This window comes from Scyliorhinus canicula, chromosome 6, assembly GCF_902713615.1.
Source record: "Scyliorhinus canicula chromosome 6, sScyCan1.1, whole genome shotgun sequence".
Lineage (NCBI taxonomy): Eukaryota > Metazoa > Chordata > Chondrichthyes > Carcharhiniformes > Scyliorhinidae > Scyliorhinus > Scyliorhinus canicula.
In genome coordinates this window covers 176,436,044-176,463,327 of record NC_052151.1, presented here as the reverse complement: position 1 = coordinate 176,463,327, position 27,284 = coordinate 176,436,044, and the positions used below count along the sequence as shown (strand labels likewise).

Below are 27,284 nucleotides of genomic sequence, written 5' to 3'. Positions count from 1 at the left end.
GACGAGGCAGGGGTGCCCCCTGTCCCCCTGCTTTTTGCGTTGGCAATTGAGCCTCTTGCCATGGCCCTCAGGGAGCCGAGGAGGTGGAGGGGTTTGGTGCGAGGTGGGGAGGAGCACAGAGTGTCGCTGTATGCAGACGACTTGCTGCTGTATGTAGCAGACCCGGTGGGGGAAATGCCAGAGGTGATGGAGATTCTTGCTGAGTTCGGGAGTTTCTCGGGCTATAAATTGAACCTGGGCAAGAGTGAGCTGTTTGTCGTACACCCGGGAGATCAGGAGGAGGGGATTGGTAGGCTCCCGCTAAAGAGGGCAGTGAGGAGTTTTAGGTACCTGGGGGTTCAGGTGGCTAGGAGCTGGGGGACTCTGCACAATCTCAATTTTACTAGGTTGGTGGAGCAGATGGAGGAGGAATTTAAAAGGTGGGACATGCTGCCGTTGTCGTTGGCGGGTAGAGTACAGTCCGTTAAAATGACGGTGCTCCCGAGGTTTTTGTTTCTGTTTCAGTGCCTCCCCATTTTCGTTCCAAGGGCCTTTTTTAGGAGGGTGAACAGCAGCATTCTGGGATTTGTTTGGGCGCACGGGACTCCGAGGGTAAGGAGGGTCTTTTTGGAGCGGGGCAGGGATAGAGGGGGGGCTGGCGCTGCCCAACCTCTCTGGGTACTATTGGGCGGTAAACGTCTCGATGGTACGTAAGTGGGTAATGGATGGGGAGGGGGCAGCATGGAAACGGATGGAGATGGCGTCCTGTGGAGGCACGAGCCTGAAGGCACTGATAACGGCGCCGCTGCCGCTCCCTCCAACGAGGTACACTACGAACCCGGTGGTGGCGGCTACCCTCAAAATTTGGGGGCAGTGGGGGCGACACAGGGGGGAAGTGGGGGGTTCGGTGGAGGCCCCGCTGCGGGGGAACCACTGGTTTATCCCAGGGAACATGGATGGCGGGTTCCTGGGGTGGCACAGGGCGGGCATTAGGAAGTTGGGAGACCTGTTCATTGACGGAAGGTTCGCAAGCCTTGGTGAACTGGAGGAGAAGTTTGAGCTCCCCCCCCGGAGAATATGTTCAGGTACCTTCAGGTCAAGGCGTTTGCTAGGCGGCAGGTGGAGGGGTTCCCTTTGCTGCCCCCGCGGGGGGTAAAGGATAGGGTGCTTTCGGGGGTGTGGGACGGGGATGGGAAGGTGTCTGACATCTACCAGGTGATGCAGGAGGTGGAGGAGGTGTCGGTAGAGGAGCTGAAGGCTAAGTGAGAAGTGGAGCAGATTGAGGAGGGGACATGGGCGGACGCCCTGGAGAGGGTGAACTCCTCCTCTTCATGTGCGAGGCTTAGTCTCATCCAGTTCAAGGTGCTGCACCGGGCCCACATGTCCGGATCTAGGATGAGTAGGTTCTTTGGGCTCGAAGACAGGTGCGTCAGGTGTTCGGGGAGTCCAGCGAACCATGCCCATATGTTCTGGGCATGCCCGGCACTGGAGAAGTTCTGGAAGGGGGTGGCGAGGACGGTGTCGAGTGTGGTGGGATCCAGGGTCAAGCCAGGCTGGGGACTCGCGATATTTGGGGTTGTGGTGGAGCCGGGAGTGCAGGAGGCGAAAGAGGCCGATGTTTTGGCCTTTGCGTCTCTAGTAGCCGCCGCGGCGGAGGATCTTGCTGCAGTGGAGAAAAGCGAGACCTCCGAGCGTGGAGACCTGGATTAATGACATGGCGGGATTCATTCAGCTGGAGAGGGTCAAATTCGCCCTGAGGGGGTCGGTACAAGGGTCCTTTAGGAGGTGGCAGCCTTTCCTTGACTTTCTGGCTCAACGATAAGGTACTAGGTCAGCAGCAGCAACCCGGGGGGAAGGGAGGGAAGGGGGGGGGGTTTAGGGGGATAGTGTTTAAGTTCATTTGCTTATTGTTAATTTATTTTGTTGTTTATTGGGTTTGGAGGGGGTGGGGGGGGTTTTTATATGCGTTGTTACGGGTGCCAGGGGGTGTTTATTATTATTGTTATTATTGTTCTGTTGATATATAATTTTTCAAAAAATTCCAATAAAAATTATTTTAAAAAAAAAGGGGGATGGGGGCTGGAATGAGGGAGCATGTGAGGGGGTGAAGGGGGCCTCACTTGTTGGGGGGGGGGAGTAATGCCCATGTGTGTGTCGTGTGACATTGCCAATTGGTGGGGGCTGTAAAGTTCACTTTGAGATCGAGGCACCCTTTCAAAATAGCACCCGATCTCGGAGAGCCCGATCTCGGAGAGGCCGGTCTGGCCAGCAAGTTCAGCTCCCTAGTGATGAAAATAATTTTGAGCGTGGGCTAAACCGGTGAGAAACTCCCCAGGGCCAAAAAAGTGCCTATGTTTCGTTAGATAGCGATGGGGAATGCGCTGTCAGAGCCAGCGTGAAACTCCCAGAAAAAAACATCACAAATGACCCTCAGAAACTTTTCAGTTAGCTCATGTCCAACTTTTTATTTCTGTGACATGCTGAGCATTTCTATAATCTTCTGTTTTTTCTGTCCTGCAAATGGGATACTGGCTGCATATCTTCCCCTCTTAAGAAAATAAAATTAGTATTGTGACACTATACTCAAGAGGATAGCGATGTACTGGAACAAACCATCAAATCTTTGTTCTTGGAAAACATTGACTGAAATCCCTACAGCACTGCATCCTTATTACTGCAATGCGGGGGCCGGGGGGGGGGGGGGGGGGGGGGGGGGCAATGGTTGCTTCATAGAATACTTACAGTGCAGAAGGAGGCCATTGGGCCCATGAAGTCTGCACCGATCCTCTGAAAAACACCCTGCCTAGGCCCACACCCCCGTCCAATCCCCATAACTCTACCTAATGTGCACATTCCTGGACACCAAGGGCAATTTAGCATGGCCAATCCATCTAATCTGCATATCTTGGACTGTGGGAGGAAACCGGAGTACCCGGAGGAAACCCACACAGACATGGGGAGAAAGTGCAAACTCCGCACAGACAGTGACCCAGGGCTGGAATTGAACCCAGGTCGCTGGCGCTGTGAGGCAATACAGTAGTCCCCCGTTATACCGCGCTCCGCAATATACCGCGGGGGGGGCTTATGGACCCCAACTGTCAGTTGTGTCAATTTCAGCGGCCGGCTCACTTTGATCCGGAGAGGGAAGCTGCTCTCTCACTGAAACAATCAGCCGGCCGCTGAAATTGACACTGCCCGCTGCTCTCTCCCTCCAATCAGAAACATTAAAACTTAAAAGTTGGATTGGAGGGAGAGAGCAGCCGGCAGTGTCAATTTCAGCGGCCGGCTGATTGTTTCAGTGAGAGAGCAGCTTCCCTCTCCGGATCAAAGTGAGCCGGCCGCTGAAATTGACACTGTTTTAATTAGATCCTTGATGGGGGTTTTATATTTATTTAAAAATCTATGCTAGCGCTTCCCATTGTGAGTCTACGGGGGTCTGACCTCTCCCCCCGCCCCCCGTAGACTCTCAATGGGAAGCGCTAGCATAGATTTTAAAATAAATTAAAAACCCCCATCGTGGATATCCGCGGCTCGGATGCAACGCGGGTGGCTGTCTTGGACCCCAACACCCGCGTTATAAAGGGGGACTACTGTAGTGCTAACCACTGTATCACCCTCACAAAATTTAGATTGGAAGATGCTTTAAACTCTTCCCCTTTCCAAATTGAAAGAAACACACAAAGCAAGATTTAGTATTAAAGAGGTTGGGAAACTATTTATAACCTGTTTTAATGTTATGTTGCTCGGAAAATACTTAAAGTAAGAAGATATCATCTGGTCAAAATAACAGACATGCACGCGTTTTCGATTTACTGCAGGTATGTTTAAATATTTAACAAATTAATCAGGAAATGAAATGGATAAGATATATGTTAATATGTCCCAAAGTGTTTCACCTGAAAGGGAAAGGAAGGGAGGTTCAAACTTAAGAGTGTTAACAACAATAAAATCAACATCCTGAGTGAGGGGTAACTTTAAAACCAAAAATGATGGGTTGGAGTTGGGAGAGATCTAAAAATGTTAAAAGTTGCAAATACTTTGGCTTTAACAGATGCAGGACTGATGCTGGTGTGGGGATGGTCAGGCAATCAAAATCCAGGACTGATCCCTGGGCAGGATGGTTAGGCATTTCAAGCCACTCCTGCGGTGCGGTGGGGTGTATTTAAATATTACAATGAGGCTGCATGCCTCAGGTTTAATAAGTCTTTGCGATTTCAATCTGTCCAGCTGCAATTTCCAAAATGGTGTAGAGGATTTCTTCACAGAAGGGCCAGGAAGAGGAGGACTGCTCCAGTCGGGCCCATTACTTCCGCCCACTCTGCTTACCACCTTCCCTGCCATCAGACACCCCCTTCAGCAGTCAGGGATTAGACCTTGCCCACACCCCCAGACAAGATTCAGGTTCCCTACTTGTGTCAGTCATGTTCGCTCCCTGACAGGAAGCCAAGTCTGTCAATCAACTTGGTTGTCAAGGAAAGGAGTCCCGGCTAGTCTGCGTTCCCATGGCTTTTGGAAAAGACCTTTAGCGGAAAGCCATGGGGAAGATTGGTTGTGGTGGGGCTGTCGGAGCGCTGGTGGTTTTTATTGTGTAATGGCAGGAGGTTTTGGCGGGCTCCCGGGGTTGAGGCGGAGGTATGAAAGGAGCGCGCGCCGCCTGGCCGTCCTCTTTGGGACGCGTGCTGAACATGACTAAGAAGCGAAGGAATAACGGACGTGCCAAGAAGGGCCGTGGCCACGTCCAGCCCATTCGATGCACAAACTGTGCCTGCTGCGTCCCCAAGGACAAAGCGATTAAGAAATTTGTCATCCGCAACATTGTGGAGGCTGCTGCAGTTCGAGATATTTCGGAGGCCAGTGTCTTTGATGCTTATGTGTTGCCCAAGCTATACGTGAAATTGCATTACTGTGTCAGCTGTGCTATCCATAGCAAAGTGGTGAGAAATCGTTCACGGGAGGCCAGGAAGGATCGAACTCCACCACCACGTTTCAGGCCAGGCGCCAACCTCCCACGTGGACCCCCTCCGAAGCCTATGTAAACATTGGGAATCCAATAATTTGGTTTGAAATATAATAAAAATGTTGGACCATTAAAAAAAAAACTTGGTTGTCAAGCAGGGATCCAGCATAAAGATTAAAAAAAGATGTGGCAAAATTTGGCGAGCGCATGGAGATGGGTGGCGCGGTAGCACATTGGTTAGCACTGTTGCTTCACAGCACCAGGGTTCGATTCCCGGTTTGTGCGGAGTCTGCACGCCTCCCAGTGCCTGCGTGGGTTTTCTCCAGGTGCTCCGGTTTCCTCCCACAAGTCCCAAAAGACATGCTGTTAGGTGAATTGGACATTCTGAATTCTCCCTCAGTGTACCTGAACAGGCGCTAGAGCGTGGTGACTAGGGGATTTTCATAGTACTTAACTGAAGTGTTAATGTAAGCCTACTTGTGACACAAATAAATATTATTATTCGAAGTATTGGTCAAAGCTTTACCGCCAGTTCCTGCAACCACCCCTGTGCATAAAGGCCTTGATGTAGGTTTGCCTTAACTCAACTCAGCCGAAGTTCTTTACTCGTCTCAAGATTCAATGTCTTGTAAAGTCTGCTTTTATGTTACAAACAACATATTAGCGCACCTACAGATTAACACCATCTGACACATAAATAAGACCCGACGTGGAGATGCCGGCGTTGGACTGGGGTGAGCACAGTAAGAAGTCTTACACCAGGTTAAAGTCCAACAGGTTTGTTTCAAATCACTAGCTTTCGGAGCACAGTCCTTCCTCAGGTGAATGAAGAGGTAGGTTCCAGAAACATATATAGACAAAGTCAAAGATGCAAGACGATACTTTGAATGCAAGCCTTTGCAGGTAATTAAGTCTTTACAGATCCAGAGAGAGAGATAATCACAGGTTAAGTGTGAATTGTCTCAAGCCAGGACAAAGAACAAAGAACAAAGAAAATTACAGCACAGGAACAGGCCCTTCGGACCTCCCAGCCTACACCGATCCAGATCCTTTATCTAAACCTGTCACCTATTTTCCAAGGATCTACTTCCCTCTGTTCCCCGCCCATTCATATATCTGTCTAGATGCATCTTAAATGTTGCTATCTTGCTCGCCTCTACCACCTCCTCTGGCAAAGCATTCCAGGCACCCACCACCCTCTGCGTAAAAATCGTTCCATGCATATCTCCCTTAAACTTTCCCCCTCCCACCTTGAAATCTTGACCCCTTGGAATTGATATCCCGACTCTTGGAAAAAGCTTGTTGCTATCCACCCTGTCCATACCTCTCATAATTTTGCAGACCTCAATCAGGTCCCCCCTCAACCTCTGTCTTTCCAACGAAAACAATTCTAATCTACTCAACCTTTCTTCATAACTAGCACCCTCCATACCAGGCAACATCTTGGTGAACCTCCTCTGCACCTTCTCCAAAGCATCCACATCCTTTTGGTGATGTGGCTCCAGAACTGTACGCAGTATTCCGAATGTTTGGTGAACCAAAGTCTTATACAACTGTAACATGACCTGCCGACTCTTGTACTCAATACCCCGTCCGATGAAGGCAAGCATGCTGTATGCCTTCTTGACCACTCTATCGACCTGTGTTGCCACCTTCAGCGTACAATGGACCTGACCTCCCAGATCTCTCTGGACATCAATTTTCCCCAGGACTCTTCCATTGACCGTATAGTCCGCTCTTGAATTGGATCCTCCAAAATGCATCACATTTGCCTGGATTGAACTCCATCTGCCATTTCTCTGCCCAACTCTCCAATCTTTCTTTATTTTGCTGAATTCTCTGACAGTCCCCCTCGCTATCTGCAACTCCACCAATCTTGGTATCATCTGCAAACTTGCTAATCAGACCACCTATACCTTCGTCCAGATCATTTATGTATATCACAAACACCAGTGGTCCCAGCACGGATCCCTGTGGAACACCACTAGTCACCCTTCTCCATTTTGAGACACTCCCGACCACCACTACTCCATGTCTCCTGTTGCCCAGCCAGTTCTTTATCCATCTAGCTAGTACACCCTGAACCCCATGCAACTTCACTTTTTCCATTAACCTGCCATGGGAAACTTTATCAAACGCCTTACTGAAGTCCATGTATACGACATCTACAGCCCTTCCCTCATCAATTAACTTTGTCACTTCCTCAAAGAATTCTACTAGGTTTGTAAGACATGACCTTCCCTGCACAAAACCATGCTGCCTATCACTGATAAGTCTATTTTCTTCCAAATGTGAATAGATCCTATCCCTCAGTATCTTCTCCAACAGTTTGCCTCCCACTGACGTCAAGCTCACAGGTCTATAATTCCCTGGATTATCCCTGCTACCCTTCTTAAACAGAGGGACAACATTAGCAATTCTCCAGTCCTCCGGGACCTTACCCGTGCTCAAGGATGCTGCAAAGATACCTGTTAGGATCCCAGGTATTTTGTCCCTCACTAACCTTTTTTTTTTTTTTTAAATTTAGATTACCCAATTATTTTTTCCAATTAAGGGGCAATTTAGTGTGGCCAATCCACCTACTCTGCACATTTTTGGGTTGTGGGGGCGAAACCCACGCAGACACGGGGAGAATGTGCAAACTCCACACAGACAGTGACCCAGAGCCGGGATCGAACCTGGGATCTCAGCGCCGTGAGGCGGTTGTGCTAACCACTTGGCCACCGTGCTGCCCCTGTCCCTCACTAACCTGGGATAGATCCCATCCGGACCTGGGGGCGTGTCCACCTTAATGCCTTTTAGAATACTCAAAACGTCCCCCTTCCTTATGCCAACTTGACCTAGAGTATTTAAACATCCATCCCCAGCCTCAACATCCGTCTTGTCCCTCTCCTTTGTGAATACCGATGCAAAGTACTCATTAAGAATCTCACCCATTTCCTCTGACTCCACGCATAAATTCCCTCTTTTGTCGGAGTGGGCCAATCCTTCCTCTAGTTACCCTCTTGCTCCTTACATACGAATAAAAGGCTTTGGGATTTTCCTTAACTCTGTTAGCCAAAGATATTTCATGACCCTTTTTAGCCCTCTTTATAGCGCGTTTGAGATTTGTCCTACTTTCCCAATATTTCTCCAAAGCTTCATCAGTTTTAAGTCGCCTAGATCTTATGTATGCTTCCTTTTACATCTTAGCTAGTCTCACAATTCCACCGTCATCCATGGTTCCCTAATTTTGCCAAAAACAATCCTAAACTCCAGTGCAGCTTTGGGGTGGAAGGGGAATTAGAAACTCCTCAGCCCGGAATCAGTTTTGTGATTGCTTCACGCAGTGCCAGCAAATTACATGCAGGCTCTTTGAAGCACCCAGATCAAGACCAGATTCAATGAGGACCCATGTCAAATGAAAGCTCCTTGGAGAAGACACGGGGTTAGGTTCTGCTTCACTTCCTCTGTTCACTCACCAAATAAGTGATACTCTTCAGATTGATATAATTGTTCATTTGAAGATCATTCAGCCGTCCGGGAGTTGCAATAACTATGTCCACTCCTTTTGTAACAATGTTAATCTGATCTTTACGGCTTCCTCCTCCATAAATACAAATGCTGCAAAATTAAACATTTGACAATTAAACACAGAACAATCAAGAGAATGCGAATACTGAAATTCAAACATATACAAGGGTGCAAAAAAATAAATAAAATCCCCTGTTCAGATGAATGATTCTGGAGCCTGAATTTCAACTGTCACTGTCCTGATCTGGAGTCTGAATTCCCACCCGGATTTTCCTGACTTCCCATTTAAACTTTAGTGGCATGTGAAATGCATCATTGGAGTGGAGGATCTGTGGCAATGGAACAGTTTTCAATCTGAAACATTTCCTGATCATGTGCAAGTCCAGTCCACCCCAGGTCACAGCCCTCTGCTTCCTGCAAACCAGTTGGGAAGTGTAGTCTGAAAGTGGTCACTGTCCACCCTCCCAGAGGTGGTGTAAGGTTCCAAAACTGGGCAGAAACTGAAGGTAGTTATCTAAAGTAAAAGGAAAATACTGAACAGTGAAAATCTGAAAAGAGAGAAAACGCTTGAAAATATTTAGCAAGGGCAGCACAGTGGCTAGCACTGCTGCCTCACAGCGCCAGGGACCCGGGTTCAATTCCGGCCTCGGATGACTGTTCTCCTCGCGTCTCGGTGGGTTTCCTCCGGGTACTCCAGATCCTCCCACAGTCCAAAGATGTGCGGGTTAGGTGGATTGGCCACGCTAAACTGTCCCTTAGTGCCCCAAAAGGTTAGGTGGAGCGGATGGAGGCTGCTTTGTGCAGGGGCACCAGTTTGGCAGCCCTGGTTACGGCGCCTATGCTGCTCCCGCCGGCGCGGTACTCCATCAGCCCTATAGTGGTAGTGGCTCTTCGGATCTGGGGCCAGTGGAGGAGGCACATAGGGGAGGTGACAGCATCAGTGTGGACCCCAATCTGCGGTAATCACCGATTTGCCTCTGGGAACATGGACGGGGGTATCGACTGTGGCAGAGGGCGGGGATTGCAAGGGTGGGTAATCTGTTCTTGGAAGGGAGCATCCCGAGCATGCGGGCGCTGGAGGAGAAGTTTGGGCTGGTAGGAGGGAATGACTTTAGATACTTACAGGTGTGGGATTTCATGCGCAGGCTGGTGCCGTCCTTCCCACGCCTCCTGCCAAAGGGGAGGCAGGACAGGGTAGTATCGAGGGGAGAGATAGGTGAGGGCAGAGTCTCAGATATTTACAAAGAACTAATGGAAGCAGAGGATACACAGACTGAGGACCTGAAGCTTAAGTGGGAGGAGGAGCTTGGGGGGGGGGGGGGGGGGGGGTATGGAGGACAGTATTTGAGCAGAAGCTCTGAGCAGAGTAAACACGACCGCAACATGTGCAGGCTCAGTCTGATCCAGTATAAGGTCGTGCACCGGGCCCACATGACGGTGGCCCAGATAAGAAAATTATTCGGGCTGGAGGACAAGTGTGCCAGATGAACCGGTGGGCCGGCTAATCACGTGCACATGTTCTGGTCGTGCCCTAAACTCAGGGGGTACTGGCAGGGATTGGCGGACATCATGTCCCAGGTTTTGAAAACTGGGGTAGTAATGAGTCCTGAGGTGGCAATCTTCAGGGTGTCGGAGGACCCGGGAGTCCAGGAGGAGAAGGAGGCCGACATCTTGGCCTTTGCTTCCCTGGTAGCCTGGCGACGAATACTGTTGGCATGGAGGGACTCAAGGCCCCTGAAGACCGAAGTATGGCTATCGGACATGGCGAGCTTTCTCGGTCTAGAGAAAGTTAAGTTCGCCTTGAGAGGTTCACTATCGGGGTTCGCCCGGAGGTGGCAGCCATTCATTGACTTCTTCGCAGAGAATTAATCGTCAGCAGGAGGGGTGGGGGTGGGCTAGGGGACAGTAGAGGGTGGATTAGACAGGCCCTTGCGAGAATGGAGTTGTGGTTTGTACTATGCATTATTTGCTTTTCTTTTTGTACAGTACTGTACAATGTCATTGTTTTTATATGCCAAAAATTCCTCAATAAAATTATTTATAAAAAAAAAGGTTAGGTGGGGTTACTAAGATAGGGTGGAGGCATGGGCTTAAGCTTAAGTAGGCTGGTACTTCTGGTGACATCGGGCGGGAGGCAACCGCACGTTGGAGGGCTCCCGCTCAGTTACAGAATTTTCAGGGTTTTAACGCCTGGTCCCGGGTGCAAAGGAGGCTGAAAAAGTTGTAGGAAGGCACAGTGAGGAGAAATGTCCAAGTTTAGGAAAATAACGGCCGTGAAAAATGAAAGTTCACTGGTGAGTGGAAAAGTCAGCACAGGAACTGTAAGTAAAGCAGAGGCTGGGGCACCAGGGGAGGCCGCAACGCTCACAGCAGAAGAAATGACCAAGGTGATGGCCGTGGAACGTAAAAAACAGCTCACCAAGCACATGGAAGCAATGAAGGAGGAGATCGGGGCGGTATTGAAAGTGTTGGTGGAGGAGGCGATTGCCCCAGTGAGGGCGGCGGAATCGAGCTCAGCGGCGGAGGAGCAAGAGCAAAGTGAGACACTGAAGGAAGAGGAAGAGGCATTATCGCAGCTCAGTGATCAACTCACCTCGATGGCGAAGGAGCTGCGGAGGGTAATAAGACACCAAAAAGGGAGGACACGCCAAAATGCAAGACCTGGAAAACATATCCAGGCGACAGAATCTGAAGATTGTGGGTCTGCCCGAAGGGGTGGAAGGCCCGAGGCCGATGGAGTATTTTGCCATGATATTGGCAGAGGGGAAGGGGAAACGATCCCTCTCGATACGAACTAGATCGGGCTCATAGGTTGTGGGGGCCTAGACCAAAGGTGAATGAGCCATCAAGAGTAGTGACTGTTTGTTTCCGTAGGTACAGCATGAAAGAGACGGTCCTGTGCTGGGCAAAGCAGAAGCCGGTGGTGCAGTGGGCTGGAGCTGGTATACACATATACCAGGACTTTACGGTGGAGTTGGCGAGCGGCCTTCAGCCGGGTGAAGAAGGCACTGTACAACAGCAAGGTGCAGTGAGGCATAGTGTACCCAGCTAAGTTGGGGGTGACTTACAAATCCAAGGACTTTTATTTTGGGACGGTGGAAGCGGCGGAGAGGTTTGCGAAGGCAGAAGGGCTGTGGTAGAATTGAGAAATGGTCGTGTACCGATGTAGCCTCATGTAACTTTATTTTTTCACGGCGTGTTGGTGTATGTACTAAATGAGTCAGTGCTGTATATTTGGGCAAGGGAAGAGTTGGGACTTTCATTTGTAATGATGGTTATTTGGGGCTTGGGTGTGTAGGCTGGGGTTATGTGTTAAAGGGGATTTCTTTGTTTCCCTGGGACTGGACAAGGGGGAAGGAGACCCGGGCGGGGGCTGTCGGTTTAAGCCGGCCAGTAAACGGGAGTCAGGTGGGGGGAGGGTCTGCGGCCACTGGAGCCTGGTAGAACAGGTCTTGGTGAGTTTAGCTGGGGTGAAAAGCTGGGGGAAGGAACCGAGGCTGGGGAGAGGAGTTTACAAGAGGACACAACATTTTCCAGTGCCTGAGAGATGGCACCATGCTATGGCTGTGGTTCAGTTAGGCAAATTCCATCCTGGTTCTAACGCTGTAGGACTGAGGAACAGCAAGGTGTGTGTACAAAGCAAACCACACTATTTAATGTTCATTTTGTAGAGATGTTAGTGCTGCTGATTTGATATTATTGGATGTTCCAAAGACTAACATCTGATAAAATAGCAGGCAAGATCCACTGACCAGGCAGATTGTCCTTCCTCCTCCACTAAATATCCTGTAAACTCGGTGACTGCTAGATCAGGAAAGTTATGGCAAGGCTTGTATGCAAATCTGGCGGTCATGGGTACAAACATGCAACAGGACACGTGAAAGTAGTTTTCTCTGTTGACGTAACTTATTGCACAGTTATTATAAGTACCTTTTAATTCCTTTGTAACTGTACTTGTTGCATTCTTCCTGTATCTGAAGAGCGAGCTCTCTAGTTGGAGTGAGGACCAACATCCCTGGACCATCACTCTTCTCTCGCAGCCTAAATAGAAACAAAGCTGTTATGGAGAACAGGCATGGCATAATCCAGTAGGATTGAAAGATAGCCTCGATCAGCCTGAGCAACTCTCAAAACAATTATAATTATTCACAAGCCTGAGGCCTTGCCTTGGAGTATTCATATCAACATATTCATATGAACACGGTGAATAATGTCAAGTATATGGTATTATTTAGAACATACCTGATTTACTAAAGAGTGAAAGCATCCCAAAAAGACTACTTATTTATCAGTACAGGCCTTGGCAGTGCCAACAGTGAGTGACTATTAAGTGCAATCATAGCATAACAACTGAATAATAAGCTATGGAACGGTTCGGGTGCAGTAACCTCATAGGTTAATGATTACAGTCATATAAACCAGCATCAAAAGAACAATCATGCTCGTCGACATCCCTAAATTAGATATAGAATTTACAGTGCAGAAGGAGGCCATTCGGCCCATCGAGTCTGCACCGGCTCTTGCAAAGAGCACCCTACCCCCTACCCAAGGTCAACACCTCCACCCTATCCCCACAACCCAGCAACCCCACCCAACACTAAGGGCAATTTTGGACACTAAGGGCAATTTATCATGGCCAATCCACCTAACCCGCACATCTTTGGACTGTGGGAGGAAACCGGAGCACCCGGAGGAAACCCACGCACACACGGGGAGGATGTGCAGACTCCACACAGACAGTGACCCAAGCCAGAATCAAACCTGGGACCCTGGAGCTGTGAAGCGATTGTGCTATCCACAATGCTACCGTGCTGCCCACCAAATTCTTCATCCTCAAGTACCTGCCCAACTTACTCTTTTAAAAATGAATCAGCTTCCACCACATATTCAGAAAAAACATTCCTAAAGCCAACAACACAACGAAAGAAAATTCTCCTCATCTTCCCTCTTAAGTAGTTTGCCAATGATTTTGAATTTATGATCATTGGTTATCAAAAATCAATTTTCTCTTTCAGCATCTTGAAAATTTCAATTTGGTCATTTCTTCACCTCCTCCATAACCCATCTCTTTACATCTCTTTTGAAGGGAGGTGCCTGAACTATCCATAACACTCCATCTAATTTTTAAAAATAATCTTTATTGTCACAAGTAGGCTTACATTAACACTGCAATGAAGTTACTGCGAAAATCCCTCAGTCGCCACACTCCAGCGCCTGTTCAGGTACACAGAGGGAGAATTCAGAATGTCCAATTTAGCTAACAGCACGTCTTTCAGGACTAGTGGGAGGAAATCGGAGCACCCAGAGGAAACCCATGCAGACACGGGGAGAACATGCAAACTCCACACAGACCGTGATCCAAGACAGGAATCGAACCTGGGACCCTGGAGCTGTGAAGCAACAGTGCTAGCCACTGTGCTACTGTGCTGCCCTGAGCTTAACTGATGATTCATAAAGTTCCAGCACAATTTCTGTTTTTATATTTTATTCCTCTCTTTATAAAATAACCCATATGCTTTTTAACCACCTTATCAACTTGCCTGACTTCTTTAAGGAGTTGTGCATAGGCATGTCAAGGTCTCTTTGCTCATCTACACGTTTCAGAATAGTGACATTTATAGTATACTGCCTTTTTATATTAGTCCATCCGAAGTGCTTCACGTCACAGTTCCCTGCGTTTAGCTCCAATCTGTAGTACTTCTGCTTATTTCAGGATCCTGTTAGCCTGAAGCCTATAATTACCCTTATTCATGCTGTAATCTCACCGACTAATGATTTCAGCGAGGTAATTTCACCAATTAAATGATTACTAAACCAGTAATCTCTTGAGGACTATGCACAGAGGCACGGCTGAGAGCTGTGAATGACGTGAAACTGTTTCCATTTGTCCTGTACATACAATTTGAACGTTCACTTGAACATTAAAAAAAAAATAGTCTATGGAACTATTTGCAATAGTTTCATTTTTTCACAAGTACTTTTGCTGCGTCGATTGTACTGGTTTCACATCACATGCTGAGTGTTGGTTTCAGTTCCTGCTGCAAAACTGAAAATCTGAGGAGCTAAACGTGTTTCACTTCAAATGATTCATTTTAAAGAAACAACAGATTAGATGAGAACTACAACACAGAAGCGAATTGCATTACTGAATGACATCTCAAGGTGTTTCCAGCGCACGGGAATGACTGCCCAGAGTTCAGGCTAGGTAATCAGTTTCACTGTTTCAGGCAGTCTAGGGAAGAGACTTCATTTTGTGGCATTGATAATAGTCTTTGCAAAAGGGTTACACTTGTTCAAGTCACATGCTTATGGTGTATGCTAAAGCCAAGCAATTAATGCAAAGAAATACTTTAAGCAAAGGCACTAACGCTGCAGTTTATGCGAAGCCCAGGGTTAATCTGGCAGTCTGACTGAAAACTGTCAAAAACACACAAATGTTCATCTCTTTAATTCTCTGTTGAACCTTATTGTTACTCAAATAATCAGTGAACCACTGAATTTTACAGCAACGCAGGAGGCATATTGAGCCCCTCATACTCGTGCCAGGTCTAAAAGATTATATTTATCTCCGTGCCCAACAGTCCCATTCCATGTTGCCCCTGTGGTCTCTCTTTGAATGAGCTCTCCCCACAGTCCCATTCCACCACAGCTTCCATCCTCCCTTTTCAAATATTTAGCTTCTCTGCATGAAGGACTCTGTATGTTCCACTGTCTCAATAGCCCAACATCCACTGGCATTAAAAAGACTTCTAATTGCTCCCCTAATTATGCGGCTGATGAGTTGCTGATCTGAAATTGATGTCCTCATGTTCCTGACTGAGCAACTAATGCATGCAACTTTCCAGAACATTATTTTCATTCTTTTGAAGTAGTAAATAGACAACCTTAAATACTGTATCCTCATGATGTTCAAATGAAGATTTCTTATCTTCACCTATCCCAGCAACTCTTGTTGTTGAACTCACTTCCTCCCTTATTCTCTCCTACAATCTGTGCTTGGTGTTGAGTAAACCACTGCTTTTTCATTCCTCTCTTCTCATCTTGCTCTTCCTGAGCCTGGTACTGTCCTGCTCTACTCTTGACTTGGGTTTCTTGATATTGCAAGGGACTGGAATGTGCTGCCCAAGTGGTAATGCCAATGCAATTGCCATTGGCTTATTTTTTTGCCAGTTCTCAGCAGGCTGGGGGAGACAAGCATGGCAAAAAGCAGCAGAGTTTGCCTCACCACACAGTGCACTGCTCCTGTACTCAGTTGATTTGTATCGGATGAGGTGTGGCTCTCTCAGGCCTGGCTGAAAGTGGAGGACACAAAAGGTTAATAATGGGACAGACAAAAGAGAGAAAGGAGATGAATGTTAATGTCAGAAAGCAAGAGAAACAAGTAACTTACATTGGTTGCAGGTCCAGGTGGATGAACCCAGGTAAGAGATACGCCAGGGTTTTCCCAGTTCCAGTCTGTGCTATTCCAATCACGTCAATTCCCAGTAGAATTACTGGCCACGCTTGAGACTGAAGCATGAACACAATCCACACATGACAATATTATATCTCACTTGCTTTCAAAGAATGGTCAGTATACAGGAAAGCTGTTGAATATAAGAAGTTTCTATACCTGGATAGGTGTTGGACGCTGGAACCCAACTCTCTTAATATTTGCCATGATCTCTGGATAATGTTGAAAAGCTTCCATAAATGTGCGCACTGGATTAGGAATGTCCCGCTTTTTGCCTTCAATCATATCTTCACATATTATATTGTTGTTCAACTTTCTATTAAAACAATCGCATCAGTTCAGAGAGTTTGAGATGAACATTTTAAGAAATATCATAACTTTACAAAAAACTGAAATAATGCATCACTTTCCACCCTCGCCATTCAGATCCTGGGGCCACAGGAATAAGCAACCTGCTCCCAGACTTTCTCTTGTTTTTAAACCGCCTGCAAGGGGACATTGCCAAAGTGAAACTCTCCCTGCCTTAACTGGAAAATCCAGGTACCACTCACTACCTCACCATCAGTACAGCTGAAGGGAGGAATATCAAGCAGAAAGCAAGAACACAGTTGCATTTTGATATAACCTCCCACTGGACAGTTTCAACACAAGTGAAAAATGGGATATGAAATGCAGCAGTTGTGCGAACATGGTAAGGTCTCAAACACCAGAGAGTTTCCAGCCGTTAGCTAAAAGACACATCAGGCCAACCTCATGGAAATCCTCCACAAAAAGAATCTTCAACAAACTAGAATGGGTGATACTGAAAGGTGCAGTCTACTAGATTAGGTAACACATTGTATCAAACACAATAAGGGAAACATGCATTGGTGGCATCCCTGCAAATCTCCATGTATGATTCATCCAAGAAAGTTCAATCAAGGGGCAGTCTCACCGCAGGGCTCACTGCTCAAATGGCAGGTCGCGCTCAAAACGGACACACCACAAATGCTTCACCAAATTTGCTGCTAAAATACATATTCACCTGATACACATTAATTCGCAGACCCATGCTGGGGTGCGATACCCGCAGTCTCATATTGACCGGGGGGGGGGGGGGGGGGGGGGGGGAGATGGGAACTTTTCAGTGTAACAAAGTTGTCTGAAATTGCAACATCCGGAAGGTGTCTTATATTTAGTTTGTCCTTCATCTTATAAAAACTAAAGCATTATGAAAGTAGATTTGATTAATCTAGATTAAAGATGTAGAACGCCAAATCCCAGAATCTTCCAAATCATTATTTTCCAAATCTTTACTGATTTGTCAATGTGACTGGCCAACTGTTAAAAAGTTGCTGTTTATATTTAAAGCTGTAATGGTGACAGAAAGATAGTCGACTGTTGCCAATGGCGCAGTGTGGATATGTGGATAACATGGTTTCCTTTGTATTTGGAAACCCTGTCAATACATGATGAGTGGAGTCAGCATGGGGCAACCATTGGCAACCAATTTATGGGTTGTTTCCTAAAGGTGATCTATTTAAAATACAGAGCTTGAATGCTGCTGACGTTTTTCACCCTGCTGTCATCAGGACAAATGCAAGAATGCCAAATTTCAAACAATCACAACAATTTATACTACAGGAGAAAGAGTTACTGATTGGCAAGTGAATGCTGATTGGTTGAGGTGTTACCATGGGTAAAGCAACAATGGGCTCCCCAATCTCTTGGGTAATTTAAAAAAGACAGAAGACTCAAACATATCCCTTTTATTTGCAGAGAACCAGTCCTTGAATTTGAATATATGTTTTATTTGTATTCTCTGGATATTTCTGCATATAATACTGTAAGGACCCTTCCTGTTGATTCTTTTATTTCCCATTTATTTTTACTTTTGCCGTTATAATTTTTGATTTTTGGATGCTTAATGGACATTTTAAATGTATTTTAAATAGATCGCCTTTAGGTCACAACCCAGCAATTGGTTGCCAATGGTTGCCCCCTGCTGACTCCACTCATCATGTATTGACAGGGTTTCCAAATACGAAGGAAACCATGTTATCCACATATCCACACTGATGCTCAGTCCTTTCCCTTAACCTAGATAATTTGAATGCTGTCCATAATCTTTATAATACTACCCCATTTTTGTCTGTCTAGAATGTTTTGATTGATTAAGGGGCTGGTCTGTTGGGAGGATTTATTTGGTGGGCAGTGCTTGATGCAGGCTAGGGTTGGTTTAGCACAGTGGGCTAAACAGCTGGCTTGTAATGCAGAACAACGCCCGCAGCGCGGGTTCAATTCCCGTACCAGCCTCCCCAAGCAGGCGCCGGAACGTGGCTTTTCACAGTAACTTCATTGAAGCCTATTTGTGATAATAAGCGATTATTATTATTATTAGATAGTTGGGATGTGCGGGGACCAGAACACATGATACACCTGCAACTACTAATAGTTAGTGATGGATAACAAAAACAACGGATGGTGAAGGGAACTCAAAGTTACTTAGGCCGGAGAGATGGTTTCCCTGAGGAATAGCACGGGACAGGTGGATCAGACAACAGAACTGTGGCAAAATGCAGCGTCAATTATTTGACACACCTATTAATCAAAAGCTATTCTTTGACCTAAAAATAAAGATTTGAATGAAAACATTTTGTAAAAGTTGCCAGATGAATTAAAAGAATACATTAGTGTTGATTCTAGAAATGAAGCTGCTGTCTGTACCCTCAAGAAGGTCTACACTGCCATACTCCAATGGGCATATCATGACTCAGAGACTGAAGGAAAGAGCAGCTATATCCAATTGGGAGATTTTCATGGAACAAGATTGGTAGTTAGGAAGCTATGTTTTTAGAAGGAAAGATGCTAAAATTAGTTCCTAAAAATCTGAGTGTTATGAACTGTTTATTCTTTGAAAAATATTGAGCCCATCAAATATAAACCTGCTTTTTCAGCTCAGGAGAATGCTGTTCCCAATTAGACTTTCATATTCTATGACTACAAACAAGTCACAAGGCAAAATTCTTGACAACGTGTGTTACATTCCTTAGCTTTTTTTTTTACAAATGGAGCTTTGTGTAGCTTTTTCCATCGTGAGGAGTTTTGATTCTCCAAAAGCCTTTGATGGAGAAATAATTAGACGTCAAGTATTTAAAGTATTGTTGCAATAAAGATGCTAATTTGACTGCAAATGTTTTGAGGGTATCAACTAGCTAAATAAGACACTTCACCATGAGAACTTAGCGCCATCAGCAAGTTTCAAATTGTAAATACCTTTACCAACATTTAACCAGTCGGGTGTCCACAAAGGATTGCTGCTGGATGTCACTCAATGCTGCCCTCCCTCCATACCAATACTGCTAGGCTCTACTTTCCACTGCTAATCTGGCATTCAATCCAGTTAGAGATCTTCAAAAACATTCTCTTGAACAGAGCTTGTGAAACCATGTGACCGTTCACCTGCTCCAATGGTGGGAAGAACCATTGAGGTAGGAATTTTACCGTACTGCAATTTATAACCTGCATTGGGTTCTGCCAACTGACAGTCAAGCCACAGGGTTCAGTGAAAGGAGAGTGCAGGAAGAAAAAAAAAGGCAAGTGAAAAGGAGAGAACAAATAGTAATAAAGGAATAGCGACTGATCCAAAATCAGATGTTGGGTCGGGGGGGGGGGGGGGGGGGGGGGGGGGGGGGGATGTTGGGTCGGAGGAGGGGCGAGTAGTGATTCATTGTGGGATATCCATTGCTGTGACCCTTCGTGAGGGAGGTACGAGTGGGAATTGAATGTGTTTTCACTGGAGCTTGGCCAATAATGTTGCAATCACTGCTCTGGGATTTTCATGACACACAAAAAGAAAATAGGTTAGCAAGTCAATATTATTGCTTCAGTAAAAAACCATCACTCAATACAGCCAACCCGGCGCTGGCTTCTCGTAGGCAGGAAACAAAAGGTAGATGAGTTCTTTATCTGTATTATAACCTTTACAATTCACCTTTCCCCTCAAGCTAACGAACCGTTGGGGCACTAATTTTTAAAAAATAAATTTAGTGTACCCAATTTGTTTTTTTCCAATTAAGGGGCATTTTAGCGTGTCCAATCCACCTACCCTGCACATCATTAGGTTGTGGGAGCGAAACCCACGCAAACAAGGGGAGAATGTGCAAACGCCACACGATCAGTGACCCAGAGCCGGGATCGAACCTGGGACCTCGGCGCCGTGAGGCAGCAGGGCTAACCCACTGCGCTGCCCGGTTGGGGCACTAATAAATGTTAGCACTTGCACTAATATTTTCGGAACTTCCATCTGAATTTGCCATTCAAATTGTCAGAACTGCAGGTAACTTATGCCAATCTTCCTTTCACTGTATGTTCAGTTCCAAGAACACCACCAACTACAAGCCCCCTTCCAAGTCACATAGCATCCTAATTTAGAATGATATTGCCACTCTAAAGCCTAAAAAGATGGTTAAGCGTAAAGAAGGACAAAATACTTTAAAAAATCAATTAAAATGTATGTACAGCAATGCAGAGTCCATAATAAAGCATGGAACTGGAGGCAATCATACATTGGGAGGAACCTGACACAGTTGTGATTACTGAGACAAGGCTACAGAAAAATCAGGACTGGGAATTAAACATTGCAGGGTAAACATATTTTGAAAAGACAAATGGGGAAAACGGATGTGATGTGCGTGTGTTGGAGGGGTGGGGGGGGGGGGTCTGGGATAGGGCTGTCGCTTCGTCTCCCAGGGGTCCCTATATCTGTTTGGGGCTGGGGAAGGTTTAACTTTGATTTGGGGCTTGCCGGCTCTATCAGGTCTTACCTAGTGAGAACGAAGGCACAAAACACGCACCCTGCTGTTTTCTTGGCAAAAGTCAGAACATCTGGAGTGAAAACCTGGCTGTATTTCTATTAATGTATAATAATATTTTTTATTTGTGTCACCAGTAGGCTTACATTAACACAGCAATTAAGTTTCTGTGAAAAGCCCCTAGTCACCACACTCCGGCGCCTGTTCGAGTTCATAGTGGGAGAATTCAGAATATCCAATTCACCTAACAAGCACATCTTTTGGGACTTGTGGGAGGAAACTCTTGCAGATGCGGGGAGAAGGTACACAGACAGTGACCAAGCCAGGAATCACCTCACCTGATGAGAGTTTTTAACTCTCATCAGCTTTCCGCTACCTGCAGGTCCCTGATTTTAAATTGAATTGACTTTCAACAAATTTACAGAACCATTTCCTGGTTATATTAATAGTAGTCAATATCTTGGTATTTTTCTTAACTTGAAAAGCAAAGAGGACCAAGAGATTGATAAAGAGAAAAAAAAATAGGGTACGCGTAAACTTGCAAGTAACATAAAAGTGGACTGTAAAAGCTGCTATATGGTGGAAGACAAGTGTGTCAGGTGTGCGGGTGGACCAGCGAACTATGTCCACATATTCTGGGCATGCCCAAAACTTAGGGGATATTGGCAGGGGTTAGCGGATGTCATGTCCAGGGTATTGAAGACAAGGATGGAAATGAGTCCAGGGGTAGCGATCTTTGGGGTGTTGGAAGACCCGGGTGTTCAGGAGGAGAGAGAGGCAGATGTTCTGGCCTTTTCCTCCTTGGTAGCCCGGCGACAGATATTACTGGCTTGGAGGGAGTCTAGGCCTCCGAAGTCATAGGCCTGGTTGACTGACATGGCGAGCTTACTCGGTCTAGAAAAGATCAAGTTCGCCTTGAGAGGGTTGGTGTCAGGGTTTGCCTGGAGGTGGCAACCATTCGTTGGCTTTTTGCGGAGAATTATTCTCCGCACAGAGATTAGCGGTGGGGAGGGGGGGTGGTTAGGGTAGTATAGAGTAGGGGGTTAAATAGGCGGGCCTTGGAGGGACGGATGTTGGTGGTTGCTTTTTCGATTACTGTTCTTTGTACTCTATTGTTTTTTGTACTGTGGTTGTTTGTTATGCCAAAAATACCTCATTAAAAATTGTTTGTTTAAAAAAAGCTTCTATATTTATATAAAATTAAAAAGATTACTGAAGACGAAAGTAGGTCCCTTACAGTCCGAAACTGGAGAATTGATAATGGAGAACAAGGAAATGGCAGAGCAATGAAACAACTATTTTAGTTCTGTCTTCACAGAGGAAGTCAAATAACTTTTTAGAAATGCTAGGGAACAAAGGTCTAGTGATCAGGAGGTATTGAAGAAAATCGGTATTATTAAAAGCAAATTGTACTGGAGAGATTAATGGGACTGAAAGCCAATAAAACCTCAGGGCCTGATATTCTACATCCCAGAGTGCTAATGTTGGTGGCCATAGAAATAGTGGATGGCAGTGGATGTCATCTTCCAAAATTCTCCAGATTCTGGAACAGTCCTAACAGACTGCAGGGTGGCAAATGTAACCCTGCTATTTAAGAAAATGAAAGAGAAAAAAGGAAAATACTGACAGTTAGTCTAACATCAGTATTAGGGAAAATGCTAGAGTCTATTATAAAGGATGTGATCTCAGGAATCTTAGAAAATATCAACGAGATTAGACAAAGTCAACATGGAGTGATAAAAAGAAAATCATTGTTTGACAGACATGCTGGAGTTTTCTTTTAGGGCATAACTAGTAGAATAATTAAGGTGAACTAGTGGATATGATGTATTTGTATTTTCAGAAGTCCCACATAAGAAGTTAGTGTGAAAGATTAAAACTCATGGGATTAGGTAATATATTGGCATGGATTGAGAATTGGTTAGCAGATAGAAAGCAGAGAATAGGCTTTTTTCAAAGTTTCAGGCAGTTGACTAGTGAGGTCCGCAGGGATCAATGCTTGGGCTCCAGCTAGCCACAGTATACATCAATGATTTGGATTAGGGAAACAAATGCGATATTTCCAAGTTTGTTGATGATATAAAATTTGTTTGGAATGTGATTGGTGAGGAGGAAGTGATTGCACAGAGGCTTCAAAGCGATTTAGACAAGTTGAGTGAGTGGACAGATGCATGGCAGATGCAGTAAAATGTGGATAAGTGTGAAGTTATGCACTATGGACAGAGAAATGGAATGGCAGAGTATATGGAAATGGTGATACATTGGGAAATGCTGTCATACAAAGGGTGTCCTTGTACACCAGTCAAAAATAAAACATGCAGGCACAGCAAGCAGCTAGGAAGATTGCTAGAAGACTCGAGTACAAAAACACGATGTCTTATTGCATATACAGGACCTTGGTGAGATCACAACTGGGTTTTGGTCTCCTTATCATAGAGGGAGAGCAGCGAAGGTTCACACAGACTGATTCCTGGGATGAAAGGCTTGTCGCATGAGGAGAGATTGGGTCAACTGGGCCTTTATTCACTGAAAGAAGAATGAAACGATTCCCTGCTGGGTCACAGTCTGTGCGGAGGCTGCACGTTCACCCCGTGTCTGCGTGGGTTTCCTCCGGGTGCTCCCATTTCCTCCCACAGTCCAAAGACATGCAGGTTACGTGGATTGGCCATGATAAATTGGCCTTCGTGTCCAAAATGTGTAGGAGGGCTTATTGGGTTACAGGGATAGGGTGGAAGTGAGGGCTTAAGTGGGTTGGTGCAGGCTCTCCTTATCATAGAGGGAGAGGGTGGTGAACATGTGATACCACAAAAGGCTGTGGAGGCAAAAATCACTGAATACAACTGAAAGGGCAGCACGGTAGCATTGTGGATAGCACAATTGCTTCACAGCTCCAGGGTCCCAGGTTCGATTCCGGCTTGGGTCACTGTCTGTGCGGAGTCTGCACATCCTCCCCGTGTGTGTGTGAGTTTCCTCCGGGTGCTCCGGTTTCCTCCCACAGTCCAAAGATGTGCAGGTTAGGTTGATTGGCCATGATAAATTGCCCATAGTGTCCAAAATTGCCCTTAGCGTTGGGTGGGGTTGCTGGGTTATGGGGATGAGGTGGAGGTGTTGACCTCGGGTAGGGTGCTCTTTCCAAGAGCCGGTGCAGACTTGATGGGCCAAATGGCTTCCTTCTGCACTGTAAATTCTATGATAATCTATGATATATATATATATATTTTTTTTTATTCTCCTTTTTCACATTTTCTCCCAAATTTACACCCAACAATAAACAATAATCAGCAACAAATGTAATGTCAATCCCCATATCAATAATAACGATCCCATCCTCCCACCAAACCCCCAAACATTAGCCCGCATGTTAACATAAATAAATGACAAAAAGGAATCAGGAATCACCCATAGTCAATATGAACACATACAGTCCCCCTCCCCCTAACCCTCCCAGCCCCCAGCCCCTCTAATGTTCGATGTGATCCAATTCTCGAAAGTGCATAATGAATAACGCCCATGAATTGTTGAATCCCTCCATCCTTCCCCTCAGTTCAAATTTGACCTTTACAAGCGTCAAGAATTCCAGCAGGTCCCCCCACCATGCCAGGGCACAGGGTGGAGAGGTTGATCTCCACCCTAACAGGATCCGCCTTCGAGCGTTCAACAAGGCGAAGGCTACAGCATCTGCCTCCGTGCCCGTTTCCAACCCTGGCTGGTCCGACATCCCGAATATGGCCTCCCGAGGTCCCGGGTCCAGTTTCACGGGCACCGCTTTAGAGATTACCCTAAACACCTCCTTCCAGCAATCCTCCAGCTTTGGACAGGACCAAAACATACGAACGTGATTTGCGGCCCCCCCCCGGCAATGTTCACATACATCTTCTACCCCCTCAAAGAGCCGGCTCATCCTCGCACACGAGGTGGAGGCGAATCACTGAATATACTTAAGAAGAAAATAGATAAAGATTTCTCAACTTTAAAGGCATCAATGGTTATGGGGAGAGTGCAGGAGTGTGGTGTGGAGTCAGAGGATCAGCTATGATCATATTGAATGTCGGAGCAGACTCAAAGAGCCGAATCGCCTCTTCCTGCTCCAAATTTCTATCTTAAATTGTGCCTATATGGGCTATTGTACTCAAAAGACCAGCTTCATTTTTGGAGCCTCTTTCAAAGACCACAAATGCACACAATTAGCAAAATTTCACATGGTGAATAATTCAATCTGGGGGTATGGCCGTTTTTTGTATGGGGCTGGTTTTTGGCACGATGTTTTAAAAACAAGTGCAAGGAATCACAGAAACGCAACATGCACTGAACACAATGTGTGCTCAAAACTCTGACCATCTGCACTGGTTATGCCAATCTTGTAACGAATTATACCAAAAACAAACAGCAATATTAAGCAGAAACTCTACCCCACAACACAAAAATGTAAACTTTACACGGTGCAAAATACGCAACACAAGTACAGTCTACTCCAGTCAATTGGAAATTGTTTTACTTCAAAAAGTGGAACTGTCCTCTAATTTGTAGGAAGCAATTTAAATGAACAGCACAAGAGGGATTATTTTGCACAATTTTAATTTAAGTTAAAATGCAGTAGATTGAATACAATCAGAGCAGAATTAGCACAAGTCAAAGGAAGGACTGAACATAAAGCCTGCTCTCTCACAGGGTGGGTTTACAAGAACAGCTCAGAGTAAATACACCCCTCTTGCCAAGAAAAGGACTGAAAGAGATTGATAACTTTACAGCTATCGGCTCTTCCCATCTGGTTATGAGGCAACTCCCTATTCAAAATGACTCTTCAGGGACTGGGCTGTTTAATGTAGATATGGAAAGTGTTGCTTTAAGACAATGAACTCATGACCCTGATCCACCTGGAACTGCTTGTGTGAAGAGTCCACCTACACGCGGAGCCAGAATATGGAATTCAGGCCCAGTTCCTTCCTCAAAACCAAATCAATTTTCAACACTCTCGCTGCAGCTTTCCAACAAACACAGCCGTGAGGAAGGTCTTTACTTAGATTTCACGACATAAAACAGAACTACATCTGCCAGAATAATCACTTGACATTTGTGTAGCAATCAGGGCAAAGAAAGTCACCAAAACACAGTTGGCAAAGGCAATAATTCTCCTTTGCTGTCGGTGAGAAGTCAGTCCTATTCCATAAAATGGACAGCATGTCAATAGCTGATAACAGCTAGAGTGCAAATGTCACCTCTCAAACACCACAACAATTAGACAACTCAGAATTAAATCTACTTGCCTGCAGCTTTTGAGACCTCAATCAACTGAGCACAGTTGGGTGAAACTGTCCATGTATACAAGAAAAGATTTGCATTAATATAGCACCATTCACTATGCAGAATGTGAACTTTTTCAAAGCTAATTAAGTACTTTCTTTGGAAAAGTATTCATTGTTGTAATGCAAGAAATGGAATTTGGGCTCCGTGTGGGTTCCCTCCCACAGTCCAAAGACGTGCAGGTTAGGCGAATTGGCCATGCTAAATTGCCCATTAGTGACAAAGATGTGTGGGTTAGGTGGGGTTACGGGAATAGGGTGGGGGAATGGGCCTAGGTAGGGTGCAGACTCGATGGGAAAAATGGCTTCTTGTGCACTGTAGCAATCCTATAATTCAATGCCCCTCTGACAGCAGGGTCTCACTGGGTACCCTCTCCCCCAATATTTGTGCCTCCCTGGGTACCACACCCCCTCCCCCGAATGTGGGGCCCTCCCTGGGTTCTGATGGTGGGGTCCTGCCTAGGTACCGCCCTTTTGACATTGCAGTTGTCACGAGGCACCGCCCTTCTGACGATGTGGCCCTCCCTCGGTACCACCCCTCAGATGGCGTTCGAATCTCTGAGGTAGGACTTTAACACAGAACCTTCAGACACAGAGGCCAGAATCATGTTCTCCGAGCCATGGCCAATAAAACCTCTCATTTTATTTTGGTGTTTCGAGCCAATTCACTTAACTGTGTAGGAACTTTCTGGCTGCTGCATGCTCATGCAGCTTAGAGGTAACATTGGCCTTGACTGACACTCATAACGCAATCTATTCGGACTCGAGAGTGGAAAGTGGTTCCAACTCTATCTACAAGTTTGTTGATGACATGACCATATTGGGCCTGATCTCGAATAACGACGAGTCAGATTACAGGAGGGAGAGAGAGAACCCAGTGGAATGGTGCAGCGACAACAATCTATCCCTCAATGCCAGCAAAATTAAAGAGCTGGTCATTGACTTCAGGAAGCAAAGTACTGTACACAACCCTGTCAGCATCAACGGGGCCGAGGTGCAGATGTTTAACAGCTTCAAATTCCTAGGGTTGCACATCACCAAAATTCTGTCCTGGTCCACCCACGTCGACAATACGACCAAGAAAGCACAACAGTGCCTATACTTCCTCAGGAAACTAAGGAAATTCGGCATGTCCACACTGACTCTTACCAACGTTTACCGATGCACCATAGAAAGCATCCTATCTGGCTGCATCATAACCTGGTATGGCAACTGCTTGGCCAAAGACTGCAAGAAACTTCAGAGAGTTGTGAATACCGCCTAGTCCATCTCATGAACCTGCCTCCCAT

At 46.0% G+C, this 27,284-nt stretch overlaps 2 protein-coding genes across 2 annotated transcripts in view; one reads left to right on the top strand and one right to left on the bottom strand.

The window, feature by feature from the left end:
- The window catches only part of ddx43 (DEAD (Asp-Glu-Ala-Asp) box polypeptide 43), an 86,414-nt gene that overhangs the window by 28,975 nt on the left and 30,155 nt on the right, over positions 1-27,284 (bottom strand). The window contains exons 6-9 of the mRNA XM_038800476.1: positions 16,062-16,218; positions 15,840-15,958; positions 12,380-12,490; positions 8,398-8,539 (exon numbers count right to left, since the gene is read on the bottom strand). Coding sequence (XP_038656404.1) covers positions 8,398-8,539; positions 12,380-12,490; positions 15,840-15,958; positions 16,062-16,218 — 529 coding nt within the window. The remainder of the gene's footprint in view (positions 1-8,397; positions 8,540-12,379; positions 12,491-15,839; positions 15,959-16,061; positions 16,219-27,284) is intronic.
- On the top strand, positions 4,460-5,078 carry LOC119967666 (40S ribosomal protein S26-like). Its single transcript, XM_038800478.1, has one exon. It carries the CDS (start codon positions 4,614-4,616, stop codon positions 5,013-5,015), a length of 402 nt encoding a protein of 133 aa, XP_038656406.1. The 5' UTR covers positions 4,460-4,613; the 3' UTR covers positions 5,016-5,078.

Bases quoted from the DNA above. Each gene is read 5' to 3' on its own strand.
- LOC119967666 (XM_038800478.1), top strand. From the start codon at position 4,614: ATGAAAGGAGCGCGCGCCGCCTGGCCGTCCTCTTTGGGACGCGTGCTG.